We start from the raw sequence: 20,148 nt of genomic DNA, 5'->3' as shown, positions 1-20,148 counted from the left end.
ACAACATGAAAAATTCTTATACACGAGATTACGCGCCAAATTATAATAATTTAGTATCGTTAATACATTGCCAAAGTTGTGGTCGACTAGAAAAACTGAATGATTAACAATTAAAACACGCAATTAATGAAATGAACAACTCTTAGCCGAGACTGCTTTTTACATTTAGGGTCTGTTTCAAAATGTCCGGATAAGTTCCAAATTAGCTATTTATTACTTATTGGTAGGATAAACAGTATTTTTGCGTTTCACGACTTATCTGACAGTCGCGCTATTCGTCATGAAACGCGAAGTATCTTATTCGGAACTTTTACCTTTCGAATAATGTATGTGTTGCATAGCTATATGATACTTTATCCATACATTGTGAAACAGACCCTTAGTATAATATGTCATCTTAGAACACTCACACCATTGAGCAGGAGTAAGTAATAGAAGTAAAGTATTGCTAATAAATCGTAAACTGAGAACTTGTCATCAAAAGCTGGTATTTTTTATCTTAATTTAATTTTACTTTTATCTTTTATATACTATTATTCATCAAAAACATATGAAACTATTGACATAAATAACTAACACATAAAACATTATAATATATTAACAGGTAAATAAATATATTATACAAACTAATGAAAAATTAAGTCAATGTAATACATAGTCAACATAATTTTACGTAAAAAATATTTCAAAACGATTGGTAAAATTAGATCAATAAAACTTAGAACTATAATATAACACCATACCTATTAGATATGTACCCATGAGAGCCTGCCAATAACTGTTGACATGTATGTTTAGTTTGAACATATATCCTATACTATATAAAATAGATATGTAGACAACAATGGGATAGGACTCTCTAGAAATAATTGTAAAAGGACATTGGGTAATGTTGAACAATTCCTATAATTCCATACATTTCCTATATGTTTGATACACGTCACCTTATTATTAACAAGAAAGAGTGTGGTTGTCACACGCTCAAATGACAAATTATTTCTGAATAAAATATCTGTGATATAGCGCCTAGATGTTTCCTCATAAAGTATAGTTGCCGATTTGAATCATTTTAGACAGTATCCATCAATATCCCCTAACAGTATAAATTTTGAGATAGAGTGAGGCCTGGTACAGTCCCTAGAAAAAACATAGAACCTACGTCCTCCCCCGGGAACTATTTGATTATGTACGCCTTAATGTACGTACAGAAAGAATCTTAATCCATGTTTTATATAGAAGAGGGTACTGTACTTTGGACTTTGAGCCCTAATACATTTAAATGTGTTATAGCAGTTTGACCAAGTGATTTGCAATATATGCAATACAAATGAGTATAACAATTCCAAAGAAGACCTTTAGATATAAAGTGCATGAGATACTTATTGGTTCTTGTGTGCACAGATTTGTTTTTCATTCTTGTTGGTAATTAGTAATAGTGGCGACATACCGAGTATTATACAATCAGTACATCTCGTTGAACGCCATCGGGTGTGGTGTGTGAACTCTGAGATCTTCAATGGTCTGAAGAGATTCCGATATCATCATAGGACCGATATTAGGGGGTGGTACATTGACCAGATTACCATTGTTATGTCCACCGTTACCATTCGGAGCGATCTGTCCATGACTAGTTTCCTGCCTCATCATATTCCTGCGCCACTTAGCGCGAGCGTTTTGAAACCACACCTAAAACAAATATGTATCATGTTAGTCGGTCCAATAGGGTATTCTCAAAGATTTATTTACTAGGGAATCTCTTTTCGATTTTCCTTGTCTCGTTTCAGATTTGGGTGCGTTTGTTAACAATAAATATTTAATAAGGAAACCATGAGATTTACTATTTATTTTTAATCAAAATTGTATTTATTCATGTAGGCTATTAATATATTTATGCTTCTAATTACATTACTGCCAGCTCTCATATCAAGGACGTAGAACGGTCGAGAAAATCTCCCAATAAACTTTCCGTCAGTCTTTCAAATCACCAAGGTTTTTGTTACAAAGTGTTTATAAGCATCTGCCAACAATTATATCTTGCTCCTGATCACATTTTCAAATTTAAATGACGTATAAAGTAACTTATAGCACGACGGTATTCAACCATTGGGGTTGAAAACAAATCAAAGCTCATAAAATGCTACCTTGATTGAGCGGTTGCAATCAAACATTTAACAACACATTTTTACTACCGATTTTAAGTAGACGCTTACCTGAAGTACACGTTTAGATAGCCCTGTCTTCTGTGCCAACTGCTTAAGATCTTTCGCATCAGGATTTTGGTTAATAGCAAAGTACGATTTCATTGTACGCAATTGGTGATGCTTGAAACTCGTGCGCATTCGCTTGGTTCTCTGTGAGTGGCTGGTTGCACTTCCAGGGGATGCGACTGACGAGTCATACGCCAGAGATTCCATAGACGATGACAAGTCTCCACGGTGTAGCAAATCTGTAACAAATATATTCGTTAATAATGTGATATATCACATTGCTCTCCTTAGAGCATCTACGTTCTACTTACACTTCATGACTGACTAATACCAGTGGGGTTGTACGTAACTTTCAAAAGTGGTATACGTTGCACCGTTTTGCGACATTAGAGCTATGGGAATGGTTTATTGCATTTTTTGTCTAAGTGTAATGAGTTCCAATCAATAATTCATTCAATTGGGGACATTATTTAATTTTACTGTAATTTTGTGTACTATTTTTGTTATACCATTAACAGTGAGGCTCAAAACAAAATATCAGCCTTTAATAATTCAACTGATAATTTACATTTAACAAATACTAGACTGTAATATATTGAACTCTTATACTATGGTTATAAAATAGCGTAGGTTACAAGTACGGTACATATTGCAGACAGACGGACAGTCAGTGGACCGTCGTATTAGAATCAAAATTCAAAGGAAATGCTTCTAAATATTTAAAGGCACAGTCCGCCTCTGAGACAAAATGTATCAAGATAAATATTCAAAATATTCAGCTGTAGTATTAAGAGATTGCCTTGTAACCTAATAAAAAAATTAAACGGCTAACTAACGTGTTTCTTCTCCATTTCATGAGTATTTTGTAATATTCAACGACTTCTGTCTGCAGTGAACCAGTGTTTACATGTTATTGTTTTAAAGGGCCTGTCCACATCGATGAACACAGAAAGCTGCGTGTCAGGCCACCCGCTATCAAAAATTCAATTTCATTGGGGAGAAAATTTAATTAATGGTCTTTTTGCTTCGACTATTTTTTGATATCTTTAAATATCAAGAACACGTCCAATTATCGTCGCATTTATCATTTCACACCGTTTGTTTTGACAGCTTATGAGTATCGACTGTTATTTTGTCTATAGTTTTATAATTTTAACAAAACGGTGTTAATATTTTTAATTAAAAAAATATAGAAGATATTGGTGACTTTCCCGATGCGGTCTGTTGATTTAAGTCTAAAATGGTTATAAAAAAATTGGTCTAATTTGCTCTCACAATACTACCACAACCGGATCACCGATCGTAGCCAATCTATAAATTTCCTCTCACCAAGTTAAGAAAAAGTGTAGGATGTGGCTGCGGCGGAGACACGGTAGATTTGACAATGATAAACCGAAGTGCTAATATTATGTTTCTGACTATTACAATTTGGTAAGAATATTAACTATTTGAAAATGTTTCCGGGGTAACGTATTGAAGTGTATTTTTTTGGCACTACTTAACATTCGTCCAATAATTCATAACGGTATGCCAACATCCTCTGTCTTCTTTGCCGATGAGTAGGGATGCCAACAGGCTTGAATTTAATGACGTGGAATAAGACGTGATACCATCATGATCCTATATTCCAAAATAAATGTATTATTTTTTTTATTTGTAAAAGCGTAGCAAAGAGTTAACCTCAATTATAATTCCCTCCGCGCTAAAGACACGTTAGTGCTATGATTATGTTCGTATAACGCTTAACATATGTCAAAAACGTCAACCAGCTGTCAGACAATGATTGATATTTACTGTTCATTATATATCATTCATCAATAAAAAAGTGTAACGTAAAAATATTTCAAATCAACGATTTCTTAATATAAAACCTAATTCCTGCATATAAAACCTCAACCTCGTTTAGACTCTAAAAGCAAAACAAAACACGATCACGAGTATTCGGTACCCACGCCATAAAATTGACGAATTGGATTCGAATTTCAAACAACCTACAGTTGTTTTATTTTATGGACCGAATTAACATGTTACCGACTTTACGTAAAAGTCGTATTTTGTACACACAAAAAAATCAGTAATAAAGCATCGTGGTCATAAAGACTTCGATATTAATGACTGGTTATAAAAAAGTAGAGAAGCTTTAAAATGCAAAGGTACGTGTTTTATTACGACAGGCGCCGCGATATTTAATTCGAAAGCTTTCCAGTATCACAAACTACAAATTCTTTCCTGAGACAATTGAGCGAAACCGCTTAGATTTGTTTGTAAACTACAATTCTCTTATACAGACTGGCTATTTAATTTATTGAGATGTAAATATTATTGTGTTAAGTCTTAAGGATGAAGTAAAAGACTATATGCTTAAGACGGCATACAATCGTCGGCGTACGGTCGGTAAATAATTATACAACAATCTTAACGCATATTTAACATATTAAATACGAAAATTAGTATTTTCATGTGGTATCTCTTCTTGACAAACATTTTGAATGACTTTAGCTTTACAGCGCGCGTAAATTAAAAAATCATTCATAAAAGCAAACTCCTGTTTTATTATGTAACTTCGTATTAAGTACCGTAATCATAGTTATTTCATATATCAGAGCTTCATAGAAACATTTATTAATAGTTTTGAATTGTTAAAGCGGCCTAAACTACAAACAAAATTACTGTACAAATTTCTATTTAATCATGCCCTAACCTCATTTATATCATCGGTCTACAATTTACATCGTAAATAAAACATGATAAAAAATCTTGATTTATATTAATTTAAACGACAATTGGCGTTTTTAAATATGTCGTGTATACAAATATGTAGGTTTGATTAAAATTTATGTACACCCAGTACAGTTAACCTTAAAAATACAGCAGTGTAATGTATTTTTTGTTTGTTGAAAAAAAAATAAAAAATATTGTGATATATATAATCCCTGGACACGATAGTAGGGGAGTAGAGTAAAAAATAAAAAAAAAAACCTTAAAAATACATACGCGCAAATAAATATATGTTAAAAATTACATTCTTCATACAGCGTATAACAAGTATTTCGAAACTTAGCCATTGGCCAGATCAAATACCCGATAAACAAGGAATGTCATTCCCAGCTCCACGCAAGGTTTACTCTATTACCGCTTTTTATTAAATTTTGTTAATTAAAATAAATTTCGTTCTAACGTTTGTCGGTTTTGGCTGATATACAAGGTGCATCTGCTCTTGTTTCGGTGGCCTAATTAATTAATTTCGTAAGTGGGAGGTCTGTTTAGGCTATAATTTTTAATTCTGGTTTATGAGGCTTATTTATAATCCAATTTTATTATAAAATATAAATTAGCTATATTAGTGATAAGCCAAACATTCATGTTACATATAATCAATTAGTAGTTATCATTATCGCTTGTATATTTTGTAAGTTCGTATAGAAAGTTGATCATAAAGATAATTAAACCGTTTAACTAGGCTGGTACCTATTTAATGATCTTTTTGACAGGGTCCGATTTGAAGGGAAACAAAAAGTGAAAATTAATAAAGCTTTTTATTATTTAACTAGTGTTAAGAGCGACGGAAGTAGGCGTCAAGTGCCGAGGGAACAAAAAATAAAATAAAAAACCGTGGGACTGTATAACTTAAAAAAAACAAAGACTTTAAATCGGTTTTATTTACACACATTATGGTTTAGTTTAAATCGAGAAACTGATACCAAACAAAAAAAATATAACTTAAAAAAAATATAATTTTAAGAGTTTTAAATTTGTTTTGATTTTATTTTTAATTATTTTGTAGGTTAAGAAAATTGCAAATACTGTATACATACTTCATTCTAATCATATTAGATAATAATATAAAAATCACACGCATGTCGTTCGTAATACCATTATCATAAGCTAAATATTAAAAATTATCAAAACTACTTTGAACATCCAACTTTGTAATGGCAATATTTAATTGATCAATTACATGTTCTAGGTGATAAACAATAATTCAAGTTTAAAATTGCATACTAACACTGAGAAAAGGTGCGAAATGAGCAAGATCACGCGATAATCGATAAGGCACGGAAATTTTCAAGAGGCTTTTGCCTGCATTATCGGAGTCACGCGCGCTCCTCAATGTTTTGTCAACACATCATAAGATTGCATCGCTAAAAAAATCTAGTTTTAGTTTAATTTCCGTTAAAAACAGAAATATTTAAAACTGTTGTATCTTTTTTTTTATTTTTTATACAGGAGGCAAATACCGCCTCACACACTCTCGATGCTAGAGGGCTCGCGAGTGCGTTGGCGGCCTTTTAAGAATTTGTACGCTCTTTTCTTGAAGGAGCCTAAGTATAAATAATATCTATACATAATTAAAAAAATATTTCTAATAAAGACACATCATGCGTTTGTATAAGTTTCTAAAACGCTCAAGAGAATGTAGGCTTTTGTAACCTTAACCGGTAGTAAACGTAAGCGATACTGAAAACGCTAATTGCTTGTGATGGATACTACGATTGCGTCTAGACTGCGATGTGGCTGAGCGCAAAGTGGAAGCTATAACGATGTATCGTCCCGTAGCGCATTCAGACTCGCAATGATTAATCGGGGTCGAGAAGTCACACAACCTGAATTCACCTCAACGAGAACTTCGCATTTCGACGCTACAAAGAATAATCCAGACGACCCTAGCGACAGACCGAGCCTTTTCAAGAATATTTTTCTCATTCTATCCATAGAGGAAAAAGCGCGCTGGAAAGAGAGGAAAGCAGTTTTGACAGCGCGTCGTCTATTCATTAGTCGTGATTACGGTCGGACTGGGATGAATTGACATCTGGGACGCCGACGAGGGGAAACCGTCGTGTTTTCCCTTCTGAGTCTCTGATAAATTTTAAACGACTGTCAAAAACTGATTTTTTATATACTCACATACCTATGTATAGTACGGTGTTTCCTTTATACCGTCCATCTAAGAGAATATTTCAAAGAGACAAAGACGTTATAAAGGCGAAGTGAACGAAGCTAATAGGCTTTGTGTAAGCTTCTTTCGAACAGAACAATAATTAAAAGAAATCTTTTTTTAAATACATTTTAAACATACTTTGAAATTCGCAGAAGAAACAAATTTCGCAATGCAATATTTTATTCGGTCTTACCCAACGCGGTGTTCGTCATACGCATAGTTTGTACTTGCAAATCTTCAGGTGATCCTTGAGCGCTTTTCCGTTTTCGTGGACGGCCTTTCTGACTTGGCCCACCAGAGTAATATTGCGATGGAGAATCACCTTCACTGTGCATATCCTGACACCTGCATGACGGATATTAATTGTGAAAAATATATCCTACTATAAATATAATTCTTATAACACGAAACTTGGTAAGTGTGGATGGATGTTTGTTACTCTTTCAGGTAAAAATACTAAATGGATTTTAATGAAACTTTGCAATAATAAAGGTAATACATCAGAATAACATTTAAGTTACAATTTATAAAGATATTGTATGAAATGTTAAATATAACAAATAAGTATGTAAGCAAGGAAGAAATCTACCATCTGCGATCTATTCTGGCGTACGCTGCCAAAACCGCTAGAGTTACACATATGTAATGTATGATAGAAATATTTATCTTAAACAGTCAGTATATTTAGTACTTTTTCTATGCCACGCTGATATAAGCTACTCAAAATACTAATCCTGCGCAGACGAAGTCGTGATTAATGGTGATGTTTTTAATTATACATATATATATATATATCCTATTATGCTACTTATTTAACAGATTATTATATTATGTTAAATTTGCCATTATCAATCATGAGAACGTAAGTTCCAACCCCGGTAACACCAATGATTCTTTCGCAATTAATGTCTGCTCTTCTACACTACACTGCTACTACGTAAGGTTTTCAAGGGTTATAACAATTTTGAATATACTAATAAGAATTGCCAATTCCTTTCAATAAAACTTACCTGTACATGTTCATATCTTCATCGCAATACTCATCCAGGCAAGCGCTATCGTAATGTGGTCTGCAGTAGACTAGCCCATCGCGCATACCAAATACATCTCCTTTCGAGAGCAGGCTACCACATGCTACGCAGGTGAAGCAAGTTAGGTGATATACCATATCCCTCGCTCGCATTACTAACTCATTAGCTGTTATCCCATTCCCACAGCGAGCACATCGCTTCACGCAGAATAATCTAGAACAAAAGAAATCTGTTGTGATAAAAATGGGATTTGCTTAATAACCTGTAACACATGAACTGCATCCATAATTGAGTACGTTTAATCACGACGTCATATCATTTTTAAGAACTATGCGTTCCTGTTAAAGGAGCTCTAATCTGCAATGACTACTACTCGGTGACTACTAATCGGTGTCTACCGAGGAACTCAGGATAGTAAAAAATTACTAGAACTAAATTCCCAGAACTATAGTGACTAAGAATATCTCTTTTTATAGGTGAATCAAATACTCTTATGCTGGTTATAAATTCTATCTCCCAAATTACACATTATAGTTAAAAATTGTAATAAAAATACTTTAAAATAAATTTTAAATATATAGTATATAAATAGTTTGTCTTTGTTTGTAATTAATGTTTATGTTAGGGTCATCAAGCATCATTGAAACCATGTGGAATCACTAACACCGTAAAGTTAGGGGGTTTAACCTGACATAATTTTGGTAAAAATTTCTAACCCTCGAACAAAGCATATGGTGTAATAGAACTAGACCGAAAATGCTTGTAAGCGTTTATACAGAAATTATTTTCTCCAAGTAATATAAAATTAATATTAAATTTACAACGCGGTACAGAACCTACATAAGTCCTGGAAATCCAGCAAATAAATAATAAATATATCATTGACTCACTGAAATTAAACAAAAACAAATCCTTATTAAAACAATTGACGTATTGGGCGTGTGATCAGACTACCTACTGATTGCCGGCAAAAAATTTAAAAACTTATCAATTCACGAAAAAACTTGCAAGCCTTTGGCATTCCCATAAAAAAAATACCATTAATTTTCCGATATCTTCTATGGATATAGAACAGATGTATAATGTATTAAATTCGACAGGTGTGTGAAACTCGCAAGTGTGGTTCGAGTTTGAGTGACAGTACAAACATGCTTCAACCACTCGCAACTATAATTACGGCGTTCGACACGTGACAACTGTCAGTATGTCTTCGAGTTATGTTAATTATTCCTTATCATTAAGTGTCATCATTAGTTTTCCTGCATCATGATGTTTCAGCAGTAGCTCTCGTTCATTTTTTGTCATACTCCTGGATGCTCTTCTTCCATATTTCATGTCTGGATCGTATCGATTATGTGCGTATTTCGTGTGGGGACAGTCAGTAAATATACTCCTGTATCTCGCAGACTAATTATACATAAAGTTACGATATATATGCCTGCTAAGATGGGCTAACGATTTTGTTACACAACCATTCTTCTTATTTCCTTTAAGACCTATTAAAACGATTGTTTAAAATCAACATTGAAATTACAATGAAAGGTAAAATTAACCTAACCTCGCTAGCAAAATAAAAGGAATTAAATCAGTCGCTATGCGGTATCACTTTCGCATTAGCAAAATTACTGAAAATATGACAAATTTTGGAAAAATATGAAAATATGACAGTGACTCTTACATTTGAAATTATTCCGTATCACGATGTTGTTTGAGTCGATTCCTCAAAAAGTTATGAACTTTATTAAATTGAAAATTTAAAAAAATAGTCCTATTAAATTAATCGTCGTTAGCGGTTAGTCTGTTTAATTGTTTTTACGCTATACAGAATGACAGATTACCATAAACTTAAATTTAAGTACCTAACATTGCTACCCCAGTAAAACAACTGATGACCTTGAAACGTCTTAATAAATTGTGATAAAGAACCACCTAGATCAAACCGCCCACCATCCATTTGTTTCGGAGCTACGACGCCAACAGAAATGTAAAAGTTATAACATCTCTCATTCCGTTAGAGGTTAAAAAAGGCGTTGAATATTTATTTTACTTGTATTTACAATTTGTATTAACAACTTTACTTCCAAGTTCAGAAATACAAAAATATGTGTAAAAAAATGTTTCATTTTGATTATTGTATACTTTGAAATAATATGTATTAATTGAATAATATGTCCTATTATGCGGTATTTATTTTATTTTATCCCGTCTCAATTGTTGTCTAGTAAAGAGCGTAATTTTTTTTATAAGTGGGTAAGTAAATATTTCCCGATGTTTCACGATTATTGCACACAGCCGAAATTAGGACCTATCATGAAATATCTAGAATTTATAATTCCTTTTTTCCAGTATAACCCTAATCCTAACCATCAAAGTTTGAACAATAAAAATGAAGGTTTAGGAAAGCTAAAAAATATTGTTATGTTTTAAACTTCCTTTGCGAAAAGTTAAAATCGGTCGTTAATTATTCTTCTTTACCGAATTATTAATACACCTTTTTAGTTAGTACAAATATATTAATGAATTGTAGTTAAAGTTGGCGTTCCAACAACACATGCATAATGTGAAATAAAATGTTTAACAAATGACAACGTTGTTTAAATTTTTCAACTGCATTTAAACTTTAAAAGCATTATTGTTTTCAAGAGCTCAGTTTCATTAACTAAAATAATACAGTAATTTTCAAATTTAACCCAAAGTACTAAGAATTAAATCATAAAAATTACCTATAGTAGTCCTCCTTGCAGTAAATGTTTCCATCTCTTGAGAAGCAGGTCAGCTCGGAGTCCAGTGGCAGACGGCACTCACAGCATCGCAGACAGCTGCCGTGCCATTGACGATCAACAGCAAGCAGGTAGAACCTAAAACGTATTTGTATTGTGATTTTCATTCGCGAACAACGACGAAACTATTTTGTTACTGTTACTTCGAAGAATTGGTATAACCAACTTCTAACCTCAAAATTCTATATCTTAATATATATATTTCTTGTGTGCGTGTGTATGTGACTGAACTCCTCCTAAACGACTGGACCGATTTAGACGAAATTTTTTGTGTGTGTTCAAGGGGATCTGGGAATGGTTTAGATTCACAATTTTGTCCGCTGCACAATGTTTTTTTAATTAATTTTCAATTTATTAGTTGTTGTTGATTTTGGAATGTTTTACATTGGACAGTCGACAGACGGCGCGGCGCTACCATCGCAGTGTCAAATTTTAAATAATATTCGAATTTTAATTTTAGTCTGTCCCGAAATTTAAAAAAAGTTTTGTTATCATTGTGTTATATCGTGTGTGACCATGTGCTGGATCGTTAGATATTGTCATAACATTTGAATAATAATTTTCATCAAAATGGCTTATTAAAAATTGAAATTTTGAAATTAAAGACGTGTAGACAGGACAACGTCTGTCGGATCCGCTAGTTATATATATAATACAGAAGAATAAAATAGTGATCCCGAATTTTATTAGTCATGCTCTTTTTCTAACTATTGTATATACAAGATACTATTTCTTCATATTGCTGATTGTAAATATTAATGGGCATACAACATGAATATCTTTAATTGACTCACCTGTCTTGTATCCTACCCCCGCATCCCGCGCACTCATCAGGCGCACCGGGTGAACCCTCCGAGCTCTCTCGCTCCTTTAGCATTGTTTCGGACGTACTGCCTCCTGGACACGACTCTTTGTCTCAAATAACAAGACTCATTTCATCTTGCATATCATCTTTAACCTTTGGTAGAGACATAGCTTCTAGTTTTTGCTCTGCGAAAACCTGTTAAAAATATTCAACTCTTTACCATATCCTTTGGAGTCTAAAAGGATTGTGTTTATAATGTAAAAGGTAAAATGTTACCATATCATTTATTATTCCTTGTATACTAGCAAATCAGTTCAGTATACAATGGGATTTCCAAAGAAGTCTATGCAAGTTTATATCTTCCTGTCCTTTTATACGACGAGACAATGGTGCATGCTTGTTTTTTTTGTGACAAAGCGAATATCAAATGCTTTATATGTATTGTAGGAATTCATATATAGTTTGAGTATTAATTGTATACTTTATAATATACACAGGTACTTAAGCACAGGAAAATGTGCTTTGATTACGCATTAATATTGAACAAAATTCTCAGAGATAAACTCCCTTAAATGTTGATACTAATAACGATTTTAGATTGAGCATGACGTGTGAAAATTTTTTTTAATGAATTTTAGACGATTCTGGAGGGCTCAAAGAAACAATGTATTAGTTTATCTGTTCTTCCATTATATGAATCTATTTAAAATAAAATACGTGTCATTTGAACATAACCCCAACTTTCTATTATTCTCTCACATTAAAGATATATAAATTAAAATTTATGATACTTTTAACACGGCCACTTACATTCAACCGTCATGGACTCCAATTAAAATGTATCGAGCTACTGAAAGTTTTGAAATTCATACTTATTATACTAACTAAAATCGTCTAACTTTGATTACATCTAATTAAAACGGGCAGTTTTCCATATACATTACAAAGTGAAGATTATAATTAATTGTAATGCATACTCTGCCGATTACAATGCGTAACGGGCTGACATCTATAATTACAGAGAATACTTCGGTTATAAACGAAAAATTTATGCAGAGATGTCGAATTTTTCCTGTTTTGTTTCACACTTTATTAAGTTTCCGACGAAGTTTCATTTATTTAATGTCTTTCACTATATTTACGTTTTATATTGTACTTAATTGAGTTTTATAATCTACAATAGTTTTATAACGTGTTGTGGTAACGGTGATTTTATATGAACTTTGGAATTAATTTTTTACTAATTAAATTATTTTATAGTTATTAGGAGTAAAGCATGAATTTTACTAATTTATTTAAATACAAATTTATCTATTTTTGGCATTTTATAACATAAAAATACCTTATGTTTATTTTTAATGAAAAGTTTCATTTGTGTGAACTTTGATTAATTGGACGACAAAGTTTTTTATATTCCTACTGTTGCAAAATTAATTGTATCTGATTTTAGGTGTGAGTGCATGGTCTTAAGGTTTCGGTACATGCTTTTAACAAAAGCTCGAGTGGGCCAAGTCGGCACTAACATGGCTTTCTTTTATGACTCTTCCATTAGCTCTTGCCCGTCTTTCAAATAAAAAAAATCCCCACTTGCCTTGGGTCCAGATTTAATACTTATCCATAAGTAAATGACGTTATTAAATTTAATATATTTTTTAATGAAATAAATACATAAGGCTTTATCATAATTGTTTATTTTTGGGCTAAGTGAAATATTACAAAGTACCTAACATGGTTAAAAATTATAAATAGTTATACTAATACTTAAAAGTATGTACTCATAAACGTTAAAAACTGCAATTTTATAGAGGAAACAACACTCCAGGAATTGGTACATAAAACCCGTTTTATCTAATCTTAAACAAAACTCCTAAATTTTTATCAGTTATTGCGTTTAATAACCAACGGTCATTAATAGTTTTATGATTGTAGTGCGGTCTCGATATCAGACCTTTAAAGTTTGGCATTTAAATTAAGTGCTATAAAGTCGTTATGTTTACTGTTCCTTTGTTACCCTTTATTTATATGGTATGGTTTAATTACATTTCCTAAAACGATATCAACGATACGACAAGTGGCAGACTGAGATATTTTTGACATATAAAAATCCCCTAAAAAATTACATATATTAAAAAGATATTAATAACAATATTTCTTAACTTGTATGGTCTTTATCAATAGAATTAAACGTATTGAACGATAAATAAAAACCATTCGCGCTACAGCCTTTTAATGTCTGAACGTCAGATCAGACATTAAATGTCAGACTGTATCTGTTTCGAAATTATTTTATTTTTCTTAATGAAAAGTAGGCTATCAGCCTTCTACTTCTGACGGCTTCAGATTTTTCAGAAGGCACCTGATATTTTATCCTCACGATATTTTTTATCGCCGTACGAGTGAGTGTTAAATACGCACATAAAAAGTCCAAGCACAACCGGATATCGAACCCACGACCTTAGGAAGAATGACGTTGAAAACATTAAACTACCATTGCTAAACATTATTTTTTGAATGATTAAGATCATATTAGGTTTTTTTTAATTGGGGCCCAGTTTTAAAATCAAATAATAGTTTAATTCATGTATTTTGTATGATGATACTAGTGTGAATGGTCATCAAGTATTATGATCGGTCGTTCGATCCACCGACGTGGAATCGGACGAGGTCCATGGAACTATGCTTATTCATACAAATAATTACACGTACATCGTTATTCCGTTATTTCTAACCGTCCGAGTCCGTGCTGTGTATCAATAGATTTTTGTATTCAGATAATTAGATCAATATTAATTGGTGTAAGGTATGGTTAAAAAAGTCCATTAGTGCACAGCCCGGGATCGAACCTACGACCCTGAGGTCGTCCCTACATCCCTGAGGATGATTCGCACGATAAACGCGCCAACAATGCTTTGGATGAACGCATATGTGCGCATTTAACATTCGCCCGAACGTTGAAGGAAAACATCGTGAGGAAACCGGCTTGCCTTAGACTCAAAAAAATCAAGGGCGGCGTCAGGCACAGAAGGCTGATCACCAACACGTCTGTTAGTGAAACAAGTGATAATGAAACAGGGACAGAAATCTGAAGCCCTAACCTAAAAGAAGTTTGTAACGCCATTGTTTTTTTTTATAAAAGGTTAAAACATCAATCACCTACTAATGATGTGTGCTAGTGTTGATAGCGCGCTCAGGTATATAGGTCGCAAACATAAAAGAATATAATCATACCGATAAAAGACACTAGTTAAAACCTCTTATAATAGTATTTTTAATAAGAAATGTAAATTTTCTTCTTATCTAACCATTTTCATGAATATTATTTTTTCGGAAGCACCAATAGTTGTGTGTTTATGTTCTGAGTGACACACCGACATTCGAAAACGCAAAAGTTCTTGAGTAGAACTTATGAAACTCTCTCTAAAGTCAGCTTATGGTCGGCAAGGAAATATCCAGTGCGGACCATCTGTATCCACCGGTTTCTGTATAGCGTCTAATTAAACAGCTTTGAGAAGGATGTGTGTATTTGATTGGTGCGCGGCAACGCTGTCTTGCCTTCTGTGTTACCAACGACGATCAGTTTCTCCAAATCCTCTTCGCCTCTGCGCACGGTAAAGCCGAAATATGAGACGATTCAATGTCGATGTAGCCAAGTGCGTACGTTCTACGTACGCGCGTTTGTATTCATTACTATCGCCTCCGGTGCCACAACTTAAAAACGTCTATAGGTCCTCTGCCTTTTTTTAAGCCAGGCTTGTCCACATTTGTACTTGATTTAATTTTTTTCGTCTTCCACACAGATACACAATTAATTCATATATATTTTTTTTTATTGCCACCTGTTGAAACTTTGTGGTTCAAGAAGAGCGAAGCTTCCCTGTCACTACTCTGACTTACTAGGTAGGCTTCAGGTACATATTGCTGAACAAATAAATAATTTGAATTTGAGTTACTTCATAGAAGAAGATATGCAATATTAAATCTTGTATCAATGAGAAGTGGAATACAGTGTTTTTTTATAATATAGATCATTTAAACACCCGCTTCAATAATCTATCGCACCTCAAAGCACTTCGAGTAGGTACTAATTCCCTCATCGAATTTCGATATTTTGTAATTTTCAGCGGTTTGTTTGTTTAAGTTGTTTCATAATTCCTTTAATTGAAAAAAAGTCATTTTGATTTAAATATATATATATTTTAACATTAGTTAACAGAATTACGTGAAACTATGTAGCGTTTTAAAAGTAATTTTTTATACTTGTTATTCTAATATATCATCAGTCACTCATATAATTATCACCTATATATGACGGTGTGATCTATGATGATCAGTATACTGTCTTCAGTAAAGATAATATTAACTTAATATTTTCTAGATTTCTGTCCTTGTTATTAAAATCAATTGCCATGTTATCTTACAACAAAAATAGGCCTTTTTTACTGACTTGTCATTATATATCAACTATTATATATTGTAAGTTTCATATAAATCAAACGCTAAACATATTTTCTATGTCTATAAGTTGTAATAGCAGCTTGATTTTACCGGGTCATCATAATATTAATTCCTGAACATCCCATTGAAAAGGATAACTTTACAATATAAAAACGCCATTTCCGACAGGAGATATGGGAACAAATAGGGGTTGCATTCCCTCACCCCTTTGGGCGGAATCGGCAGCTTTACTTCCACCCTTTTCTTCGCAATGGGAGCTACATATTTGTTAAAGGCCCAGCTACGGAGAGCTATACAATCGATATACATCAGGCAAGGGGAAAATCTCCGGTTACCAAGGCAACATTTATGTATCGAGGTACGGATATAGCCTTTGTCCAACGTATTTATAACGTGAACTTGAGATATATTTAGACGATTATATTGTAACGTTAAAATAGCCATTAATACGTTTTTGTATTGAGTATTTCTCTATATCTATGTATAACATTCAACAGTTCTGACATTCAGAGTTTCTGAACATCTGGCCTGTCTTCTGCCTATTTGTCCCCGCTTCTATAAGCAGTGCTTTCTCTGTATAGTTCACCGGGGGGTATAGGGCAGAAGTTTGATGATCATTTTGTATCGATGACTAAACTTATACCCTAAAAACAATTATTGTTTAAGAAAGAATCGACCCCTAGGACTTCTAGATCCAAAACAAAATAATTCGAAGGACGAAGACATGTCTTTTTTTTTAATGTCTAAATTGCTTAAAAACTTTTTTTAAGTATTAAAATCTGAATCAATAAAAAAAAAGCAAAAAAGTTGTGACATAAATTATAAGAATGATTGTTTCGTATACACTCATTCATTAACCAATCCATTCTGTATTTGTATTACAATATAATTACAAATAGCGATGCAATTAGAGTTAAGGATACAAGCTTACATTGTAATTATATAGCTTTGAATGTTCTTCAATTACACCTAGGCATTCAGTAAATGCAATACACGAATGCTCTATATTAAGTATATCCAGCTATTCATATTTTGTGTATAATTATTCTATTTAAAATTTTCACTTCCGTTGATGTATTAAAATCAAAGACGATTTAGATTAAACTGTTCATTAGCACAACGTGGAAATGTGTCTGTCCTTTGCCAAAAACTATACAAACGGATAGGAAGTACACCTAATGCTAATTAATATCGTTGCCCGTGGTCACGCACAGTACCAGAAAGCTCGCGAGAGCTTTGCCGGCCTTATGACAATTGTATAGTCAGGAGCTGGGCTGAAAATCGATCAGAAATGATGTGAATACTATGATACAATACACTTTACAGCACAGTGCTAAGTAAATGTAAAATGAATAAATATTCTATTATATCATCCAATACTCTATTTATTACTTTAGTTTATATCTTAGATTCGGTTTCTCGGTACGATTTAGAGTCGATTAATATCGAATTTGTTTTGGGAGCCTTAAGCTTATAATCTACCTATATAACAGCTTTTTAGATTCACTATATTTAAATTGTATATTTAGTATTATCTATTAGGTACGTTATCAGTTTTTATGTAAAGGTTGTACCTAGTAAACAATGTTTATGATGAACAATAGAATTACTAACAATAAATTGATAATAAAAAATTAAATTCTTAATTTTATAATTTAAATTATAGCGAACTGTGTAAGTAAATTTAACAATTAGGCTTCTTTAATAACGTAAAAGATAATGGCAATATGGGAACCAAACTAACTCACACAAATTTAAATTACAAAAATCATTAAATCTACCATTATTTATTATAACAAATATTTTACTACAACAATAAATATTCAAGTCATGAGAACAGCGAAGCCCGCGTCTAACACAGGTATCTGTCCACAATGAATATATTATGCTTACATGGAAATTAAAATATCGTAATTCAATTAGTTACCTTCTAATTTAAAGTGCGAACTGGCAACGTCGCGTGGCACGGTAAAATCGCCCCGACAAACAGTTACAATACGCATTCAACTGTTCGAAATTTGAACGCGGCACTGCTAGTTTGTTCGACATCTGAGGAGGCGATACGATGCTGCGACGTTGTTACGCCTCCTTCCCCGTTACACCAATCGTGTCCGTCATCTCATCACATGTGATTCGAAATAGGAACTGGCGAACGCCGGTCTGTCTCTTTCTTTGCTATCCATTGCAGCATAATAGAACGAGATAACAAATGCACGCCGGTTAAAATCAATTTGAAATGTCTGTGTACCCATAACCAAACAACAACTTAAGTGTAGAGAGTCGCTACTAATTTTCGACCTTAGGGTCTTGAATCAGAACATTTTTTGGTACTGAGAGTCTGGAGTGATACTGTTCAGGAAACATACAACTGAATAGTAAAGTTTATAACATTCCTCCACACGGTTAAACATCGATTGTGCTTAACCAAGAGTTTCAGAGTGTGCAATGATATTCAATAAAAACATGAACATTTGCGCATTGTTAAAAAATAATGATGACCTATTTGAAAAAATGGCGAGAGTCAGATTTCATAGCAATCGCCTAAATCTGTTATTTGAATTATTTGTTTTTTTGTAAATAATGGGTATCTTAGAACAAAATAATCAGTTACATCTTATTTATGAATCTTATTCGAAATTTCTTTTCTAGATAAAAATCAATATATCTTTAACACTTTACTTCTACTTACGGTTATTTAATAATAAATTAAACAATGATATGGTTCAATTATATACAATAGTTAAATAAAGCTCCACACAAGACTACATGTGTGCCAAATCCAAACTTCGCAAATTTTGCAGGGATCATCGTGAACTTGTGGGGCCCTGAGCTATTACTACCTAGGGGGCTACCTAATTACTTAATTATTTACCATTTTGTCAAAAAAACTATTTTCTATAGTAATGTAGATAAAAAAATACGACAAAAATATGTATTTATATGACTTAGTGTTTGTGTATACAGTCACTAACTTACTACATTATTGCAGAAAAAACTGACAGATGTGTAGCCATGTTATACAAATTAAAAAGCAACCTTTCTGCATTTTTGTGCTACAGATTTCTTTATTTGTTCATCACATTTTAAGTGTTTCGATGAATCATAATTTATGGAAACAACTGATAAATCATTGAGTCGATGGTTGGTCATTGTTGTCCTACATTTTTTTTCTATATAATATGACATCCTGGAGAAAGATCTCTCCGCTTCACAGCTAGTAATTGGAACAATTAAGGATATTATAGCAATTCGGGAAAACATCAATAACTTTTTTTTTCAAAAATTAGCATAAAATTTTACTGCAAGAGATGTAACACTGATATAGACTGAAATAATAATCATTCACTAAAGCCCGATTCACACATATCAGTGAAGCCACAGATCTAACACAGTACCGAAACAGAGCGAAATATTCTTTTATACATTATCTATGAACGCATCCCCATTCGTCAGTGTCAGTCATGACACAGTGCTCTCAATGTCAGTGGTAACACCGCCAATCACAGACTTGACAATTCGTTGACAACGATATTTTTCGTCGTATCACTGACGCCGACACTGACTTCCTAGTTCTGCAGAAAAATATTAAAGAGCTCCCTTACATTTTAAAATATTCAAAATAATTTCTTTCATCTATAACTAATTATTTGTATAATATGATGAATTCTCCTTCCGTCTCTCTTAATTGCCTTGCTTCATGCACCCATTTTCTTTTTTCTCCTCGATGCTGCTCTACTGCCTTCTTATTTCTAGCTCCATGTAAATTTAACGATTATCTAGTTGATAAAAGGGCCTGGGACTTGTGCTAGACAGGCTACTTCTAATTAATTTGCGATACTTGTTTTAAAATAAGTGTTATATGTGTTATTTAAAAGTTTGGTCACTAGCACCCTTTAACATATTTCTCAAACTAAAACTTGATATTTTCTAA

The 20,148-nt window shown here is 32.8% G+C and overlaps 1 protein-coding gene across 1 annotated transcript; it reads right to left on the bottom strand.

The window, feature by feature from the left end:
- Positions 1–651: 651 nt before the first annotated feature.
- On the bottom strand, positions 652–18,244 carry LOC111000207 (LIM/homeobox protein Lhx9-like). The gene is made up of 7 exons (XM_022269580.2): positions 18,145–18,244; positions 11,752–11,957; positions 10,901–11,035; positions 8,157–8,390; positions 7,340–7,491; positions 2,211–2,446; positions 652–1,686 (listed from the first exon to the last, which is right to left on the bottom strand). The coding sequence occupies exons 2-7, from the start codon at positions 11,832–11,834 to the stop codon at positions 1,462–1,464; spliced, it is 1,065 nt and encodes a 354-aa protein (XP_022125272.1). The 5' UTR covers positions 11,835–11,957; positions 18,145–18,244; the 3' UTR covers positions 652–1,461.
- Positions 18,245–20,148: the final 1,904 nt, after the last annotated feature.

The sequence above is a fragment of the Pieris rapae genome, chromosome Z (genome assembly GCF_905147795.1).
Source record: "Pieris rapae chromosome Z, ilPieRapa1.1, whole genome shotgun sequence".
Lineage (NCBI taxonomy): Eukaryota > Metazoa > Arthropoda > Insecta > Lepidoptera > Pieridae > Pieris > Pieris rapae.
This window is presented reverse-complemented; position numbering and strand designations above follow the sequence as displayed.